Genomic DNA, 19,757 nt, shown 5'->3' on the forward strand with positions numbered 1-19,757 from the left:
CTTAGCTATCTAGGGCTAGTGTCCTGCTCTTTCCCTTGCTGAGTCCCCTTAGGTGTGCCTTTGAGGTGGGTGCAGTGGCTAAGGACTTGGCAGGGGGCAGCTCATTTGTCTCCATCCTGAGTTCCCTTAGGGCTCACCTGTGGCTTGATGTCAAGGAGCATAGCAAAGTTCCTGCTGGTCTTGAAGTTTCCACTAGAAAGTGATGTGTTTTACTTCTTATATTTTGCTGGTCAGAACAGTCAGCCAAACCAAGACTGCCTTCAAGAGGGAAGGGAGGGACAGAAAATCTTGTGGATTAGTAATAGAATGCCACAGGGACCTTCCGTCATCTCGTACCACCTAGTTCTTTCAGATTTCTTCCTACTTCTGTGGTTGTTCAGACACTAAGTTGTGTCCAACTCTTTGTGACTCCATGAACTGCAGTATGCAGGGCTTCCCTGTCCTTCACTATATCCCAGAGTTGGCTCAAATTCATGTCCATTGAGTCTGTTATGCCATCTAACCACCTCATCCTCTTCCACCTCCTTCTTTTGCCTTCTGTCCTTCCCAGTAACAGGGTCTTTTTCAATAAGTTGGCTGTTTGCATCAGGTGGCCAGAGTATTGGAGCTACAGCTTCAGCATCAGTCCTTCCAATGAATATTCAGGGTTGATTTCCTTTAGGATTGACTGGTTTGATCTACTTGCAGTCCAAAAGTCTTCTCCAGGACCACAATTTGAAAGCATCAGTTCTTTGGTGCTCAGCCTTCTTCATGGTCCAAGTCTCACATCCGTGCATGACTGCTGGGAAAACCATAGCTTTGACTTATTGCTTGGGACTAAATCTTTCTGAATTAGCTCTGACTCCTCACCTCCCCCTAAAGAATATCTGAAAATTCCTCCCTCCATGTCTATGTCTTACCTTTCCCCTATGAGTTAACTCCCACATCTATTATATGTAACCCCCAGTTTTAAGTACTGTGGGTAATGTAGTGAGTTTCTTTTTAAATCCTCCTTTCAAAATCCACATAAAAATCAATTTTTTCCATTAATCCTTTCTTGATCCCTTCAGTCCATACCAAATTCTCCAAATTTCTTTATTATAAACAGATGCAACTGCCCATCTGTTTAGGGTACAAATGCTATTCTACAGCATTCTTCTATGTTTTCTAGTTAAATATTTTGCTTCCCTGACCAGACTATAAATTCTGAGAGAGCAGCACTTTTTTTTAAGGACCTCCGGAACTCTCAAAGTCTTGCAAAAGAGCAAGCACAGAACATTTAATCCTTTTTTATTTAAATGCCTAAGCAGAAGGAACTGACTCAAACTTCAGGAAGCAGTTGTGAAGACAGAGTGGCAGGAAATGACAGAAAACCTGAATACGGAACTGAAATAGCAGCTTAGAGTTTCTTGCTCTGAAGTGGCAGCAGCTAGAAAGGGGTCGAGTGTCTTCGTGAGGAGCTGAGAGAGCAAACGCACAGTTGAAGGTGGGTACTCTGGGCAGTGGGTATACGGGAGCACAGGACAAGGGTTGAAATGAGACAATGCTACCTGGCTGTTACTCCTTGCTGAGAGGTGAAGTCATTGCTAGTAGTCGTTTAACCTTTTATGGCCAGAAGGCCAGCCTGGTGGTGAGTGGTTGTAGATAATGAGCATGTGAGGATGGAAATAGAAACACCGGAGCCCAGGGAATGGGATTCAGCTGCCATCCAGGTCTCTTGGTTTCTGCCGACAACCTGCAATTCTCTCTAAGGCCCCTTGCTTCTAAGCACTGAGTTGGGAGAAGGATTTCTGGAGGTGAAGACAGTCTCTGCCCTTGGAGAGCTTATGGGTCTAACAGAGAGACAAAACCCACAGGAGACATTGCAACAGATCAGGAAGTAGTTGCTAATGTACACCAGTGCTGAGAACCAAGCGCCAAATGAAGTCACGGTGCTTCGACTAGGGCTGGTTTCTCTGTTTGTAGGATCACAGAATCCCAGAGGGTCAGAAATACAGGGGACTTGATGGACTAGTGAGGTTAACCTGTTTTCCATTGGGAAAAACAGAGTTTCAGAGATGTTCAATACTTTACCAAAGTATTGATAAATGCCTGGTACCTGGCAAATGTGTACAGACTCTATCTTGACTCCCTAACCCATATTCTCACAGGAGCTTAGGAACAGAGCTGGGTGATCTGACTCCCAGTCCCTGTACTTTACTGAGGCAGCCTCATAAGTAGATCCTCGATCATGCCTGATATTCATGGCACCAGGCCTCAGCCAGTTACTCTCTAGGCTCCCACCTCTAAAAAGCACCTTTGGCTTCCCTATTCCCAGCCAGTAGCTCAAGGATGCTAAATTGGCTCTGTGTCAGGAACCTTTCTGTTTCAAAAATACATGAGGATGAGAGGCTTATGGGAGAGTCAGGCTGGGGCCTAAGAGGAGCAGTAAGAAAGAGGACAGGACCATCGGTCCTCACTGCTTCCTTATTGCTCATGAATATTTCAGAAACTTCTCTTTTCCAGTTTTCTGTGTGAATTCCTTTTATGGCAGAGCTGCCCCAGAGCCAGGACCATAGGTCTTATCTACCTATCTACTTACTACCCATCCAGTACTGTCACCCCCTCGGGGGAAGCAGAACTGCTCCTGGCAGTGACTGGTCCCGCAGTCCAGCTGACTCGGTTTATACTTCCCCAGTGCCCTCTTTGCATCTCGTTAACCAATCTACCCCAGATTTCCCTTTGGCTGGTTTCCAAGGGGTTTTTCAAGGAGCTGGAGAAGGATGGAGTGTTCAAGTGAAAAGGAAAATTGGAGAGTCTGAGTGCCTGGCCGGAGAGACTGTAGATCTTAGGAGTGATTGTAAGAGGGGCTCCTTTAAGAGACAGTAAAGGGTATGGGAGTCTGAGCATGGAAGGGTGGGCCAGCTAGCAAGTGGTACCAAGGTCAAGAAGTCATAGACAAGAGCAGATGAGCATTGTCTGTTGTTTCCCCTTCACACCAAGACCCAGGACCCCACAGATGCAGAGCACCTGTGCAGCTCCTCATGCAGGACTGGCAGGCCAGCAGAGACACTGGGGATGCCCTAGTGAAATGATAATTCAATTTAGCTGCTGCTGCTGCTAAGTCGCTTCAGTCGTGTCCGACTCTGTGCAACCCCATAGACGGCAGCCCATCAGGCTCCCCCCTCCCTGGGATTCTCCAGGCAAGAACACTGGAGTGGGTTGCCATTTCCTTCTCCAATGCATGAAAGTGAAAAGTGAAAGTGAAGTCGCTCAGTCGTGTCCGACTCTTAGCAACCCCATGGACTGCGGCCCACCAGGCTTCTCCGTCCATGGGATTTTCCAGGCAAGAGTACTGAAGTGGGGTACTGTTGCCTTCTCGGGGGATGCCCTAGTGAAATGATAATTTGGCACCCCCTCAAACTGGTGTTCTCCAAATATTTCTTAAACACATCTATTTAGTTTAATAAAAGTTTAATGATTCTTAATGTTCAGAACAAGGGATTTTATATGCTCTTTTTGAACCAGTTACTGTCCTTAAAAAATAATATATCGCTGTTCTTGTTTAGTTGCTAAGTCATGTCCGACTCTCTGCAACCCCGTGGATGGAGCCCACCAGGCTCCTCTGTCCATGAGATTTCCCAGGCAAAAGTGCTAGAGTGGGTTGCCATTCCATTCTCCAGAGGGTCTTCCTGACCCAAGGTTCAAACCCACATTTCCTGCTTGGCAGGCAGATTCTTTACCACTGAGCCACCTGGGAAGACCAAAACATGATTAAACAGTTTTTAAAACTTGAACAATGAATGAATTAGTCTCAGCAAATAATGCCTCCCCATACACTGTTCAGTGTAGGAATTTCAGCTGAGAGCCCCTACTGATATGCAGCTGTACAGTGGCCAGTCTTAGAGTGGAGTTTAACAGATTGTAGACAGGAGTGTAGATGTTCACTTTATCAAGAACTGGGCTAATATATACCATGGCACCTATGAAAGAAGTCATATGTAGATATCTGAGTAGAATGACACTGTCATTCCAGGTATGTTCCATATCCCTCATTGATAAATGCTTTAAGCCACTGCCTGGGCTGGCCTCTTGACACAAGCGGGGGGTTTCAGCAGTTTTGACAGCAAGTTATTTAGTGTTACCTACACCCATGACTTCTCTCCAGACTAAAGAACCCAGGCTACATTAGTTCGTCTTAAATATATCTGCATCGCCCCCCTCCTCTGAGCAAAAGTACTTTCCTAAAACTTTCATCTGCTTTGCTTCAGATTCTATTTTCTTCTAAGGAAAAAAAAAAATTGTAAGAAACATTGGGCTACTAATCACTGGTTTCAGCATTCTTCTTTTCCCACCTCTTGATTTTTTTCATCTAATCATTCCCGTTTTCTTTCACCCTCAGATGTGGAAGTCTGTAGTAGGACATGATGTATCTGTTTCCGTGGAGACCCAGGGTGATGACTGGGACACAGACCCTGACTTTGTGGTGAGTGTGGAAATAACTTTACTTGGACAATAAGTGGCAAAGGGCAGGCATGTGGGCTACTCTGTACACTTGGAGGGGGCCTAGAAGAAGTCTGGGACTGGGCTAGCCCTAGATGGGACTGCCTGGCAGGACAGTTGTCTGCAATGAGTGGGGCCTGCATGATAGCCTGTGTTGAGACTGGAAGGAGGCAGGTGCGGATAGAGATGTGACTGACAGAATTTGGAAGGCGATGCTGAGGAAGCAGATTAACTGCCAGGATTTGAGCTGGACGTGTATAACTTGGAGGGATTCAGGAGTTGTAGGAGACCTAAAGAACAAAGTTTGAGGGATGCAGAACAGGAAGGGAGGTTTCCGAGCTCACTGCCTCAATGTTACTGTGGGGGTCTGGGAGGATAGGAGTGGAGAGGGGTCTGAGTAAAGCCGCTGACTGAAGGAAGCAGCTGATACAGGGCACGGGGGGGCGGGGGGGGGGCGTGTGTGTCAGCTGTGTGGCCCCTCAGTTTAGCACGTCTCTTGCCATCACTCACTGCTGAGTGCTGTCTTCTGTAGAATGACATCTCCGAGAAGGAACAGCGGTGGGGAGCCAAGACCATCGAGGGCTCTGGACGCACAGAGCATATCAAGTAGGTGCCAAAAGGACTGGGAGGAGGGAAAGAGGTATGGGAAGAGCCCAAGGAAAACTTGGAGACTCAGGAGAAGGAGAAAGAGAAATTCCTGTCTCCGTGTCTTTGCTTTTTCCTCTTTCTGTCCCCATGTGTCCCTCTGTGCATCATTGTGAATTTGTTTCATGTCTCTCCTCTTATCCCCCCAACACTACTATCTGTTTTTATTTCCAGCTTCTCTGATATTTCCCCAAGTGGGTTTATAATTTTAACTGTTTCTCTTCCTTCAGTAAGACATGAGGAATTCAGAGAGGGAAGTGCTGACTTCACTAATTTATTATCTGTCTACTCATATATATATAATGTGTCTGTATTGTAGAGTGACATCAAATGGGCCAAGAAGGATTCAGTAAAATGTCAAGGGAAAGAACTTAGAATAAATGTTATTAATATAAATAAGAGGATAATATCAGGTCCCATACCTGGCCTAAATGACTTTTAAAATAAAAATTTGCATTTGACTACTTAACAGAAGCAGGAAGTGATGAATGGTAACATGAAGAAATATGACACTTGGAAAGCCTGTTGATTAAAACTATGTTGGCAGTCTTAAAGATTATAACCCAATATTTTACCAGAAAAAAAAAAGCAAAACAAACAATAAACTCTGATACCACAAGAGAGAAGGAAGTTACACACAAATCCAGGGATTTCTGTGGGGTATAACGTGTATTAGTATTGTGAGATTCTCTCTTTTCCATGGATTATTCAGGGTTTTCTAACTAGGGCTATTTGCCTTGGATAGTGTCAGAATGTCCAATAGACACAATAAACAGTATACTAAGAGCAAAATTAAAAAGTAGATAAATTGGCAAAATTAATCATTTTAAGCTCCACTTTAATGTCCTTTCCTCATAAACAACAGTGTTTCTACCTCATTTTCTTCTAGATTTTTTAAAGTGTCAGTGGATGGTCACGCTGCACAAAGCATGCTATGAAAATTTGGCACTTGTTTATATAATTTGATAATATTTGGCACTATGAATTGTTTAATTGGACCTAAATGATTTATTTCAGGTAACTATGAATATCATATTTAAGGAAACTAGGCAATTCTGGAAGCAGTTGGAAAGTGAAAAAATGGAATTGGGTCATGCAGGAAGCGTCTCTGGTGCTCCTCTGTAGGCTCATCAAATCCTGCCCAAGTTAAGATGCCTTTCATTTTCTGAGAAAAGGCCACTCAGCCCTTGTATCCTGAGAGCTATTAAGATAAGCATACAAACTCTCCTTGTACCCTTCCCCTACCAGTGGCCCTCACATGCAGAGCAGGAGTAGAACATTTTAAAGAGGACCCCTAAACCCTTGCCACAAACTTATGGAAAGGGCTTGAGTTTGGATATCAGATAGATTTAGATTCAATTTACAGCTCTACCATTAATGGCAATGTGAGTTAGGCATATAACTTCTCTGAAACTCAGCTTATTTGTTTATCCAATGAGGATGCTACTAGCTACCCTGCAGATATATGGTTAGAATTCAATGAATTAGCATGTAGCAATGTCTGTGGCCGGAGAAGGCAATGGCACCCCACTCCAGTACTCTTGCCTGGAAAATCCCATGGACGGAGGAGCCTGGTGGGCTGCAGTCCATGGGGTTGCTAGGAGTCGGGCACGACTGAGTGACTTCACTTTCACTTTTCACTTTCATGCATCAGAGAAGGAAATGGCAACCCACTCCAGTGTTCTTGCCTGGAGAATCCCAGGGACAGGGGAGCCTGGTGGGCTGCCATCTGTGGGGTTGCACAGAGTCGGACATGACTGAAGCGGCTTAGCAGCAGCAGCAGCAGCAATGTCTAGTGCAGTACTTAGCACCCCCTGGCAGCTCAATAATGTTATCTCCATTTCCTGTTAGTATAGATTAGTTGAATCAGATTTTCTTCCTAAAAAACCTAAAATAAACATATAAACAGATGACAATCTTCCTTATTCCTAAGTGGCATTTATTTGGACTGCTGTGTTATACAATCCAGTATATTTATTACTCTGACTGGTGACCCCTGGAGTTGTAAAATGTGGTGACCCTGGGTGTTTCCTTATTAGCCTAACTGGATCTATATCTGATAAAATAAATGGTGGGGACATTTACCCAGAAACCCACTCCTCTCCCATTTACCCAGGCTATTGAGGTGTCAAAGCCCAGTCTCTGCTAGTTCCTAGCCAGGTGATCTTGGACAGGCCACTTCCCTCTTTGATTCTCAAACTTAGCACTGGGATCAAAAAGATCTCTAGAGGACCTTCCAGTTTTAAGTCTATAATACTCTGGGATTCTTTTTGTCTCATGTGGACTAGAACAACCTTTAAGGTCAGATGGGAATCACTAAGGTCCTTGGAAAGGAGAGGAAATAGAAGAGGAGAACAGTAGCTGCAGAGCTCAGATGATTCAAAGCAGGAAAAGGAAGTGATTGTGGTTCTCATTAATCTCACTACCATCCCCCATGATCTTTCCTTTTTAGGTCTGTGAAAATAGACCTAAATAGTTTGAAGAGTGGTTTGGTAATTCGGTAAATAGTTCAAATGACCCTATCCATCCTTCACCTATTGTGTAGAGAAGTCCTGGGCCAGGCAGCTCCAATCAGTCTGGTGTTTCCAGGACCTGCTTGGTTTTCAAGGGTTCTTGTCTTCTCTCCATCTTCTTCTCACCAGTTTTCCTCACTTATGTTCATGCACCTCTTTATGAGGCTGGATGTGAACACTGATCTGCTTCTTGTCACTATAGCTGAATTTTGCCTGTCCCAGAATTTCATGTAAATGGAGTAATACATAATGTATTTTTTGTGTCTGTCTTCTTTCACTCAGCATAATACTTTTGAGATCTATTCATGGTCTTGTGTGTATCAGTCTTTTGTTCCTTTCGAAGTTCAGGTAAAAATAAATAAAGCTGTCAAGTGAATGTGTCATGAACACTGGGTCCAAATCTTTTTCTTTACCTATATTTTTACTTCCCTTGGGAAATACCTAAAAGTAGGAGAATTCCTGAGTCATATAAAAAGTCTGTTTTAGTTTTTAGGAAACTGCTTTCTGAAAGAAATGTTTTTTCACTCCTACCAATAATGGATGAGTTTTAATTGTTCAACGTCTTTGTCTACACTTACTTTGTTAGTATTTTTAATCATTTTTGTAAGTGTGTAGTGATTTTAACTTGTATTTTTCTGCTGGTTAATTTTATTGAACATCTTTTCACGTGCCATTCATGTATTTTCATATGTCTTCATTTTGAAGTGTCTATTCAAATCTTTTTCTCATTTTTAAAGTGGGTTATTTGTATTCTTTTGAGTTTTAAGAGTTCTTTAAATATTCTAGATAAAAGTCTTTTGTGACATGTATGTTTTATAAATATTTTCTGCCAGATTATAACTTGCCTTTTCACTCTATTAATGGCTTCTTTTAAAGATCAAAATATGTTAATTCTGATGAAGTCTAATTTTATCAAAATTTTTTATGGTCAGTGCCTATGTGTCTAGGAAATTTTTGCCTACCTCAAATTGTGAAGATTTTTTCCTATGTCTTTTTCTAAAAGACTTATAGTTTTAGCTTTTACATTTAAGTCTATAATTTATTTCAAATTTGTTTCTGTGTACGGTATGAGGCAGAGATTGAGGTTCATTTTATTTCCATTTGCAGATTTCATTATTCCCACATCATTAAAAGACTATTCTTTCTTCATTGACTTACCTAGCATCTTTGACCATATATGTGAAGGTCCATTTCTAAACTATTTTATTGATTTATGTCTGCTCTGGCCCATACCATACTGCACTGAATGTTGTAACATTATTGTACTGTACCTTTTATTGTAGCAAAATGAAATCGGGTAGTCCTTCAACTTTGCGCTCCTTTAAAAAATAACTTTTTATTATCCCAGAACTTTTACCTTTCCACACACATTTTAGAATTAGCTAGTTGATTCCTACAAAAATTCCTGTTGGTATTTTGACTGGGATTACACTGAATCTATAGATCATAGATTTGGAGAGAACTTACATCTTAATGATCTCAAGTTTTCCAAGCCATGAATATGGGGTATGTTTCCATTTACTTAGATCTTCTTTAATCTTTTCAGAAATGTTTTTCAGTGTTCAGGTCTTGCACTTATTTATTTAAAGTTATTCTAAAATATTTAGTGTTATTTCATGTGATAGTAAGTAGAATTTATTTTTAACTTTAAATTCTCAAATGTCTGTGGCTAGTATGTAGAAATAAAATTTCTTTTCATTGTAGTCTTGTTTTCTGGGACCTTGCTAAATGTACTGAATAGTTCTAGTAGCAAACTGATGTAGATTCTTTAGAACTTTCTTTGTCTATGGTCATTGTTTGTGAATAAAATCTTATAGTCTGAGTCACTAATTTTTGTGCTTTTACTTTTATCATAATAACAACAAAAAAAGTCTGTTCCTTCTCTTAGCTCATCTTTGAGGTCCTGGTTACTATAAACTATATTGCTTTATCAATTCCAAGGCAAGGTATTTTAAGACTTTAAATAGGTTTCTGAGAGTTAATGTGTCAAGTTTCTTAGGTATACCAATTAGGACATTGAAACATAACTTTTAGTTTCCTCTCTATATCTTGCATCTGATCACTATTTTCATATATTAATTATCTTTGTATTGTCAGAGTCTAATGGTACTTCACACTAAAAAAATTTAATAAACATTTAATTAATATTTATTTAATAATGGAATAATATAACACATTTATAGTAGCTTCAGCTATAGTCTAAAGAATTTGGTAAAAAGTTGGTCTTTGCTGGCCCCAACATTTTCATTCAAATTTTATTATCTGTTGTCATGATTCTCTGATTAGCCTCACTGCCAACTATTAGGGGGATATTCCTGAATCTCATTTTCTAATCCCTTTAAAAACTTGTTTCAACTATAATGCAGTTATGATTCATGCAACAGTGACTGGATTTATTAAAACTTTGCATATTTTCCCCCACTTGAAACTAATGTCTAGTCCCATTTTCTTTATTCTTCATCTGAATACTTTGGTTGGGAAATATTGGTCATTTACCTGTTCTTGGCACCAGTAACTTTTTTGGACACAGACAGTTCTAAAATGTTGATGTTGTCAAACTAGCAACACAGGATCTCTGCCTTCCCTGCTGCCAGAGGGTTTAGAGCAGGCACAGGAACAGAGGGTTCTTCCAGCTCTTAGCTTAATTTCATCTGGGTCAAAGCCAATTTTCTAAAATTAACTTTGACTAAAGCTGAGATGACTTTTAAAAAAGACTTCTGGTGGCCTTACACTACAAGGCCACAAGATGGATCTATTCTTCCATGAAAGAGGAGAATTTTGCCTATGAGATGGCCACTCTAACTGTAAGCAATATATCTGGTTTATATGAACTAGTAAATTTCCAGGAAAATTGCTATCTCAGTTCTCCAAACCTCCATTTCTCGCTGCAGGAAATTAAATTTTTTATTTTTTTAAAAATAAAATTCTCTTGCCCAAGTGTTTCTAAGAATCCCCAGTGGTCGTCATATGTGTCCAAGTATCAGTTCTGATTGTCACTTATTGGTCCTGGAGTTGGTGCTGGTGCTGAGCTATCACTTCATATCCTCAGGCCAAACAAATACCCATAGATGTTCTGTGTACTGTGCTGTGCTTAGTTGCTTCAGTCATGTCCAACTCTTTGTGACCCTATGGACTGTGGCCCACCAGGTTCCTCTGTCCATGGGATTCTCTAGGCAAGAATACTGGAGTGGGTTGCCATTTCCTTCTCTCGGGGATCTTCCTGACCCAGGGATCAAACTTGCTTTTCTTATGTCTTCTTCATTGATAGACAAGCTCTTTACCACTAGCATCACCATGGAGAAGCCAATGGCACCCCACTCCAGTACTCTTGCCTGGAAAATCCCATGGACGGAGGAGCCTGGTAGGCTGCAGTCCATGGGGTTGCTAAGGGTCGGACACGACTGAGCGACTTGACTTTCACTTTTCACTTTCATGCATTGGAGAAGGAGATGGCAACCCACTCCAGTGTTCTTGCCTGGAGAATCCCAGGGACGAGGGAGCCTGGTGGGCTGCCATCTATGGGGTCACACAGAGTCAGACACGACTCACGTGACTTAGCAGCAGCAGCAGCACCACCACCACCATGGTAAAGATGAAGGTGAAGTAAAGGGGAGAATGCCTCCTTTCAGTGTTATGTTCTCTTAAGGATAGAGGTGTCCCAGACAAAGGTTATTAATTTTTAGTTCTCTCAGGAATAAGCAGATTTAGGGGCAGTGTGAAGGGCATTCATTTTGACAAGAAGAGACATAAAATACTTTATATGTAGATAAATTCCTCAATGATGTATTTTTCCTACTCAATGTCTTTAATGACTTCCTCATGTGCCATTAAAAAGTAATGTGCAATTTACTTAACTATTCCCCAATTTTCTCCACATAAAATGTTTCTTGGTTCTTATTATTAAATACAGTGTTTCAGTGAATATCACACTACACTTTGCCACAGTTAAAATTATTTCCTTGGGATAGACTTCTAGAATGTGTGGGTAAAGGGTATATGAATCTTTTTGTGCTTCTTGAGGTAGAATACCTAATTGTTAGACAGCAAATCCATTCAGAGAGGAAAATAACTCTTCAGTTACTGGCCTCTAACATTCAGGAACATGAGTCTAAATATCAGAAGGTTATTTAGTGAACAAAATGACAGACTAGAGGATACTATTGGTTTATGAAGAGTTCGTATCAGGGTATATATGCCGGCCACACTAATCCCTTACTCCCAGACCCAGCACAGGTTATTTGGGACTTGTTTGGGACTATTGCTAAAAATGAACAGAACACACTGCAAAATTACTATTTTTCTGGCAAGGAGGGTTCATTGGCTTCTCTGTGCTAGACAAGTCTCTGTGATGTGTTTGCTTCCAGCATCCACCAGCTGAGGAACAAAGTATCAGAGGAGCATGATATTCTCAAGAAGAAAGAGATGGAGTCAGGGCCCAAAGCATCTCATGGCTATGGAGGTCGGTTTGGAGTGGAAAAAGACCGAATGGACAAGGTGAATTGAAAGAGGATATTTGCTTTAAAAAAAAAAAAAAAAAAAAAAAACGATAAATCGAGTCATTTGTTGATTTTATGGTTAAAACTTACTCAAAAGTAAAACATCCATTTGGTTTTAAAATTGAATGTCCAGGGGCTTCCCTGGTGATCCAGTGGTTAAGATGCCGAGTTCCCAATGCAGGGGGCCTGAGTTCGATCCCTAGTCAGGGAACTAGACCCCACATGCCACGGCTACAGATCCTGCATACCATGACTAATACCTGGTACAGGCAAATAAAATAAATATTAAAATAGAATGTCCACGTATTATTTGTATCATTTTCCCCTGATTTCAACATGTAATACATAGATGGCAGAAAATGGGAGCCAAGAATTTAGAAGAACTGGCCTAGTGTAGGCTCACCTACACTGTAATTCCTAGACTGAAGAGACACGGAACACACATAGAGAAGGGGAAAACAGGTTTTAAAATCATTTACTGTTTTCAAATGCATGTGTATTATGTCTTTGCTGCAACTTCTTTTACTGTTTACTGTTTATTTAGTGGGGTTTTTTTTTAAACATTTTATATATCACTTATGATTTGCACATAGGTGTGAAAAATATTGATGGGGATTTATCTATTAGATGCCCTTGAATATAATATTATCTTTCCTTTATCCACTAGATACTATGAAAGTATGATACAAGAAAGCTTGTATGGTGAATCATATTTTTCCATTGATTTTCCTAACCTCAAAAATAGAGATATATTCCTATAAATAAAAAAATGTTTAATCTCCATAGAGAAAAAACAATTCAATGAAAACCTTTAGTCCACCCTCAAGAAGTCATTATGTAAAATGCAGTCCAGACACTGTATTCTCCTACAGAATTCCTAGGAAAAAGAAATGTAGATAAGCAGTCATTCATTCTTGAATTCAGCAAGCAAAGTTGACCTGCTGCTGCTGCTGCTGCTGCTAAGTCGCTTCAGTCGTGTCCGACTCTGTGCAACCCCATAGACGGCAGCCCACCAGGCTTCCCCGTCCCTGGGATTCTCCAGGCAAGAACACTGGAGTGGGTTGCCATTTCCTTCTCCAATGTGTGAAAGTGAAAAGTGAAAGTGAAGTCGCTCAGTCGTGTCCGACTCTTCTCGACCCCATGGACTGGACTGCAGCCTGACCTACTCAGACCCAAAAATACTGCAAAGTGAGCTCCCAGGAGCTCATATAGGGCAGTGCTTCACATCAGTCTCTGTATTTATGTCAGCATGGAATTGGAAATGCAGGAGGAAGAGGAAGCTTTCTAATTTCTTCTTAGTTGAGACTCTTTAAGGTATCACTGTTTGGTTTGAATACTGTTGTGGTTTTCCATTTCATTCTCCAAGGGATCTTCCCAACCCAGGGATTTAACCTGGATCTCCTGCGTTGCAGGCAAATTCTTTACCATCTGAGCCACCAGGGAAGCCCATTTGGTTTGAAGTATTATTCAGTTCTAAGGTTATTAAAGCATCCATGTCGAAACATTGAAAGGGACATACCTTTCAAAACCAAGTAGAAAATGGTAGGGGGAAAAAGTGGAAGAGGGTGTTTAAAAAATAAAATTTTATGTCATGACTACGCATGGTATTGTCTACCAGCCCCATTTGGCATAAAGAGTCAGTCACTTAATATCAGGGCTCATGTGGCACTTCAGAGCCTTGATGGTCTTACAGGAACAAAGATGCAAAACAAAATCACCTGGTTGTGTTAGAGAAATATTCAGTCCTGGCTATGGCATCTTGTCAGTCCCCTTAGGTCTCTCCTTGGTAACTACCCTCATTCCTATTTCGATACACAAAGCCCTTGTTTCAGCCTCTTTTGTTTCTGGTTTAAACACCACTCTGTCTATGCAGTCTCTATCCTCCTGGTTTCCAACCATCTTATGGGAGTTTCCTAGAGGATGGGCTCCTAGTGGTATTAAAGAAGAAGCAGGATGTGCACGGCTCCAGAAAGAATTACGGTGCTCTCCCATTACATGTTCCTTGGCACTACTGTCAGATTATCAGTATAGTATATATACAGTATATATCAACATAGGTTATCAGTATGACCCAGAATGAAATTTCTTGTATTCGTACATCCTGTCCTATCTCTGCATCATTTTATTTTTTCTTTGGTCATTTTTTATCTACTTACTCATTCCCACCTTGATTTTTCTCAGAGTGCTGTGGGCCATGAGTACGTTGCTGAGGTGGAGAAGCACTCTTCTCAGACTGATGCTGCCAGAGGCTTTGGGGGTAAATATGGAGTTGAGAAGGACCGGGCAGACAAGGTAAGTGACAGCACTCTCTCCCTGCACCATCCAACTCAGATCATGTGGGACTTACCAACAATACCTTGAATGCAGGCCTGTGCTTCTCCTGTGGAAAGATGGGGCAGTGGTCTCAAGGAGGGTCCATCATGAGAATGGCTCCTCACAACTACCTCAGCGAGTTCTTTGGTGCCACTGTTGGAGGCCATATCCTGAGCTGAAAGGTGTTCATTTAAAAGAGACGAAGACTGTCAAACTCTGAATCAGGAATCCCTAAGCCATTGGTTTTGTCAGTCCTGTGTGCATGAAGAGAAAAGTGGAAATTCCAAAGCTCCTCCTTTGGCCTAATAGCAAAGTCTTATAAATATTTATGCCTTTCAGGAAAACAGAAATATCAGCTGAAATATTATTACAATGGTAGCAAATAATCAAGTAAAACCACTAATTAAGTTTACTTTTAGAATGTAAATGTTACTTTTCACAGCATTTAGCACCAACTGGCTACAGTCCAGGTGTTTTTAAGGACTTCTTTGTACAAAGAGGAGTTGTGAAGAGAGAGAAAAAGAAAGGACAGTATGAGTACAGATGACAGAGTGGTCAGGAGAGTAAGATTGATAACTCATTCATGTTCTCATTGTCACACCTTAGTAGATCAGTTTCTTTGAGCTCATTTTTTATGGTGCAAAGTAGTATCTCTGCCCCACAGCAGCACATAGAAAGGCTATCTTCACTGCTACCTGAGCTTTTAATTTTTTTTTTTTAACTTACAGTTGTTAATAAGTGGGCCTGAATCCTTAAAGCTAAGTGTTAGAATGTTATTTGAATTGTAGGTTGTTAAAAAAATAAAGCACAGAAAAATTAAAAACATACTGTAAAGTAAAGGAGAGCCATAGAGGATAATGTTTAAAAGCAGTAATGGAAATATGGAGCTTGTAATGTTCTTCTCTAATCAGGGTGGAATTTCCCTTCCATCTTGGCCCCCCTTCTGCCTTTGCCTACTTTTTCATTGTTATTTCTTTCATCTTCTGCCTCACCAGCTACAAACTATTCACCTTAACAGCCAGTGTGTCTTGTAAATAAAGAAAAAAATACATACTAATAGCTTTTAAAATGCAAAATATAGACTTGATTAGAGACTCATAATTACTACGCCATTTGGGGACACAGCTATGTTAGGTATTTGCCAAGATATCCAGGCCCAAAGCAGCTAGGATCCAGATTCTCCTGGCTGCCTCTTATCCAACAAAATCCACATCTCTGGGTTTGAGCTGCTGTGTAAGAAAAGAGAAGTGTAGTGTAATCAGTCAGTATAGGATGATATCACTTAACATGTGCACAGTGCTTTATAGTTTACAAGGCACTTTTCTAGTTATTGTCTCATTTTAGTTTAGTAAGAGTTAGGAAGAAAAACACTGACTTAATGAGTGACCTACACTCTCTGTAGCTTTCCCATTTAGTCCTCACAATATCCCAAATATACTGGAATCATTTTACAGTTGAGTTAGTAAGACAGATATACCTATTTTTATTTCATGTTTGAAGAACCTGAGGTTCAGGAATATTAAAAAAGTTACACAACTATAAAAAGGGAAGTGAGGTTAGGATTTGGATCTAGATCTATCTGTGTGCAAAGCCTGTGGTCATTGCTCTGTATTATGCTGCCTTTACACCAGCCTGTCAGGGTACTATTTGTTTCTACATTGGACTCCTATACTCAGCTTTGAACCCCTATAACTAACTCCTGGGCTGAGTTAGGTGTTAAGGGTATGTGAGGGAAGGGGAAACATTAACTTTGACTCTAACTGATTCTCTCTCCTTTTCTCTGTAGTCAGCAGTTGGTTTTGATTACAAAGGAGAAGTGGAGAAACACACATCTCAGAAAGGCAAGGACCCTGCACTTCAACCTGACTGCTCAGACTTCAGCTCCCAACAGCCATCATCAACTCCCTTTAGTTCCATGACCCAGTTCCCCACCACTTTATTTTTAAAATCCAAGCCTGTGCTTGCTTCTTTCTCCTTTATTGCTTTATTGCCCTTTGGCCATGCCATGTGACATGCATGACCTTAATTCCTGGACCCAGGATTGAACCATGCCCCCTGTAGTAGAAACATGGAGTCTTAACCACTGGACTGCCAGTGAAGTTGCTGCTTCATCACTTTATACATCATTGGTCAATTTTTTTAGTCCCCTTTCCCCTTTAATGGATTAAAAATAAGATATTATACTCCTTCATTTTAAGAAGTTATTCCTAACTATTAATACGTATCTGTGACTTAAAATTAGTCACTATTTCTTCATGAGTAATACAGGAAACATGAAATAATTTAATTATATTTCCTCTACATTCTAAAATCTTTGTAAAAACTGGATAATTGTAATCCAGTATATTGGTTCCATCTGTTTGTTTTTAAACCCCCCCCCCAAATTAATCATTATTATTACTAGGTGAATGCTTATTTAAACTGACCAATGTGTTTACCAACTTCCTAGCTCATCCTTGTTTAGTTCATTGTTTCCTCCTTGCTTCCTCTATTTCCTTCTTGCTAGAGTATATCCTTTGATAATTCTTTCAGTGACAGTTTATGAAAGAACTCTCAGACTTTGTCTGAAAAACAAATTTATTTTGATCCATTCTTCATTGTTATTTTCCCTTCATCATGTTGAAGATACTATTTCATCATCTCTGGCATTTCTCTTGGGTTTGTCTAATCAACATTCTTTTGTAGGTAGCATGTCTTGTCTCTTAAATTTTTAATTTATTTTATTTTTTGTTCTCATGAAAAATTTTTCCTTTGTCTCTGATATTCTGGAATATCATCAGTCTATGTCCAGGTGTTAGATCTATTTTTATTATTCTACATGAGACTTGCTGCTCCTCTTCAACCTGAGAGATAACTTTCAATATGACATTTTCTCTTTGGGTAGTACCTCTCCTCTCTTGTCTTTTATTCTTTCTTCTGGAACTCAGGTGTGTATTAGAACTTTTCACTCTCTTCTCTCTTATACATGATAAAAAAAAAAAAAACTTTATATTTTTATATCAGTTTTAGATTTATGACAAAATTGAGAGAAAAGTACGTAGATTTCTAATACACTTCTGCCCCTACACATGCATAGCCTCCCCCGTTATCATCATTATTGATCAGAATTTTTTTTTTAAGTCAAGGTTGATTCTATGTTGATATATCAAAATCACTCAAATAGTTTACTTTAGGGTTCACTCTTGGTGGTGTACATTCTGTGGGTTTGGACAAAAGTATAGTGACATATATCTATCATTATACTGTCATGCAAAGTATTTTCAGTGCCCTAAAAATCCTCTGTGCTCTTCCTGTTCATTTCCCTCACTCCCCAGCAACCACTGATACTGTCTCCATAGTTTTGCCTTCTACAGGATATTATAGGAGAAGGCAATGGCACCCCACTCCAGTACTCTCGCCTGGAAAATCTCATGGACAGAGGAGCCTGGTGGGCTGCAGTCCATGGGGTCGCCAACAGTCAGACATGACTGAGCGACTTTACTTTCACTTTTCACCTTCATGCATTGGAGAAGGAAATGGCAACCCACTCCAGTGTTCTTGCCTGGAGAATCCCAGGGACGGAGGAGCCTGGTAGGCTGCCGTCTATGGGGTCGCACAGAGTCGGACACGACTGAAGTAACTTAGCAGCAGCAGTAGCAGGATATTATATGGTTGAAATCACACACCATGTAGCATTTCTAGATTGGCTTCTTTCACTTAGTAATATGTATTTAAGTTTCCTCCATGTCTTTTCATAGTTTGATAGCTAATTTCTTTTTAGTCCTGAATATTATTCCTTTGGATGGATGGACCAGTTTTTTTTACCCATTTACCTACTGAAACACATCTTAATTGCTTCCAAGTTTTGGCAATTATGAATAAACCTGCTAAAAACTTCTGTGCACACGTTTTTGTATAGATACACATTTTCCACTCTTTAGGATAAATACCAAGAAGTACAAACACTGGATCCTATAACAAGGGTATGTTAAATTTTGTAAGAAACTGCCAAACTGTGGACTTAGTAGATACAAGCCTATTCAGATAATCTGTTTCTGTTTGTGTAAGTTTTGGCAGATGCAGCTTTCAAGGAACTGGTCCATCTTATGTATGTTATCAGATTTGTGGGCATAAAATTGTTCATAGTATTATTTTATTATTGTTTTAATTTCCTTGAAATCTGTTGTGATGTAGCCTCTTTCATTTCTGGTATGAGTAATTTATGTTCTCTCTTTTTTTCTTAGTTAGCCTGACTAGAGGCATATCTATGTTACTGATCTTCTCAAGTAAGCTTTAGGTTTTCTTGATTTTCTCTATTGGCTTCTTGTTTTTAATTTCACTGATTTTTTGCTCTAATTCTTGTTTCTTTTTTCTGCTTACTTTTGGTTTAATTTGTTCTTCTTTTTCTATTTCCTAAGGTGGAAACTTAAATTACTGATTTTCAGATCTTTTTTATTTTCTAACGGATGTATTGTTTGCCCTGAGCACTGCTTTCACTGCATTCAAAATATTTTGATAAGTTGTGTTCTTTTAAAAAAAATTATTTTAATTTATTTATTTTAATTGGATGCTAATAACTTTATAATATTGTGGTGGTTTTTGCCATACATTGACGTGAATCAGCCATGGGTGTACATGTGTTCCCCCATCCTGAACCCCCCTCCCACCTCCCTCCCCATCTCATCCCTCTGGGTTGTCCCAGTGTACCGGCTTTGAGTGCCCTGTTTGGAGGATCGAACTTGCACTGGTGATCTATTTCACATATGGTAATATACATGTTTCAATGCTATTCTCTCAAATCATCCCACCCTCGCCTTCTCCCAGAGTCCCAAAGTCTGTTCTTTATATCTGTGTATCTTTTGCTGTCTCGCATATAGGGTCACTGTTACCATCTTTCTAAATTCCATATATATGCATTAATATACTGTATTGGTAAGTTTTTCTTTCTGACTTACTCCACTCTGTATAATAGGCTCCAGTTTCATCCACCTCGTTAGAACTGATTCAAATACATTCTTTTTAATAGCTGAGTAATATTCCATTGTTTATATGTACCACAGCTTTCTTATCCATTCATCTGCTGATGGACATCTAGGTTGCTTCCATGTCCTAGCTATTGTAAACAGTGGTGCAATGAACATTGGGGTACACGTGTCTCTTTCAGTTCTGGTTTCTTCAGTGTGTATGCCCAGCAGTGTGATTGCTGGTTTGTATGGCAGTTCTATTTTCAGTTTTTTAAGGAACTCCACATTGTTCTCCATCATGGCTGTACTAGTTCGCATTCCCACCAACAGCATAAGAGGGTTCCCTTTTCTCCACACCCTCTCTAGCATCTACTGTTTGTAGACTA

At 40.1% G+C, this 19,757-nt stretch overlaps 1 protein-coding gene across 1 annotated transcript in view; it reads left to right on the forward strand.

The window, feature by feature from the left end:
- Nucleotides 1-1,395: 1,395 nt before the first annotated feature.
- The window catches only part of HCLS1 (hematopoietic cell-specific Lyn substrate 1), a 32,800-nt gene continuing 14,438 nt past the window's right edge, over nucleotides 1,396-19,757 (forward strand). The window contains exons 1-6 of the mRNA XM_086403964.1: nucleotides 1,396-1,465; nucleotides 4,361-4,444; nucleotides 4,994-5,067; nucleotides 11,984-12,113; nucleotides 14,297-14,407; nucleotides 16,215-16,269. Coding sequence (XP_086260090.1) covers nucleotides 4,361-4,444; nucleotides 4,994-5,067; nucleotides 11,984-12,113; nucleotides 14,297-14,407; nucleotides 16,215-16,269 — 454 coding nt within the window. The 5' untranslated portion in view covers nucleotides 1,396-1,465. The remainder of the gene's footprint in view (nucleotides 1,466-4,360; nucleotides 4,445-4,993; nucleotides 5,068-11,983; nucleotides 12,114-14,296; nucleotides 14,408-16,214; nucleotides 16,270-19,757) is intronic.

This window comes from Bos grunniens, chromosome 1, assembly GCF_055505025.1.
Source record: "Bos grunniens cultivar Pamir isolate PY7600 chromosome 1, Bosgru_T2T1.0, whole genome shotgun sequence".
Lineage (NCBI taxonomy): Eukaryota > Metazoa > Chordata > Mammalia > Artiodactyla > Bovidae > Bos > Bos grunniens.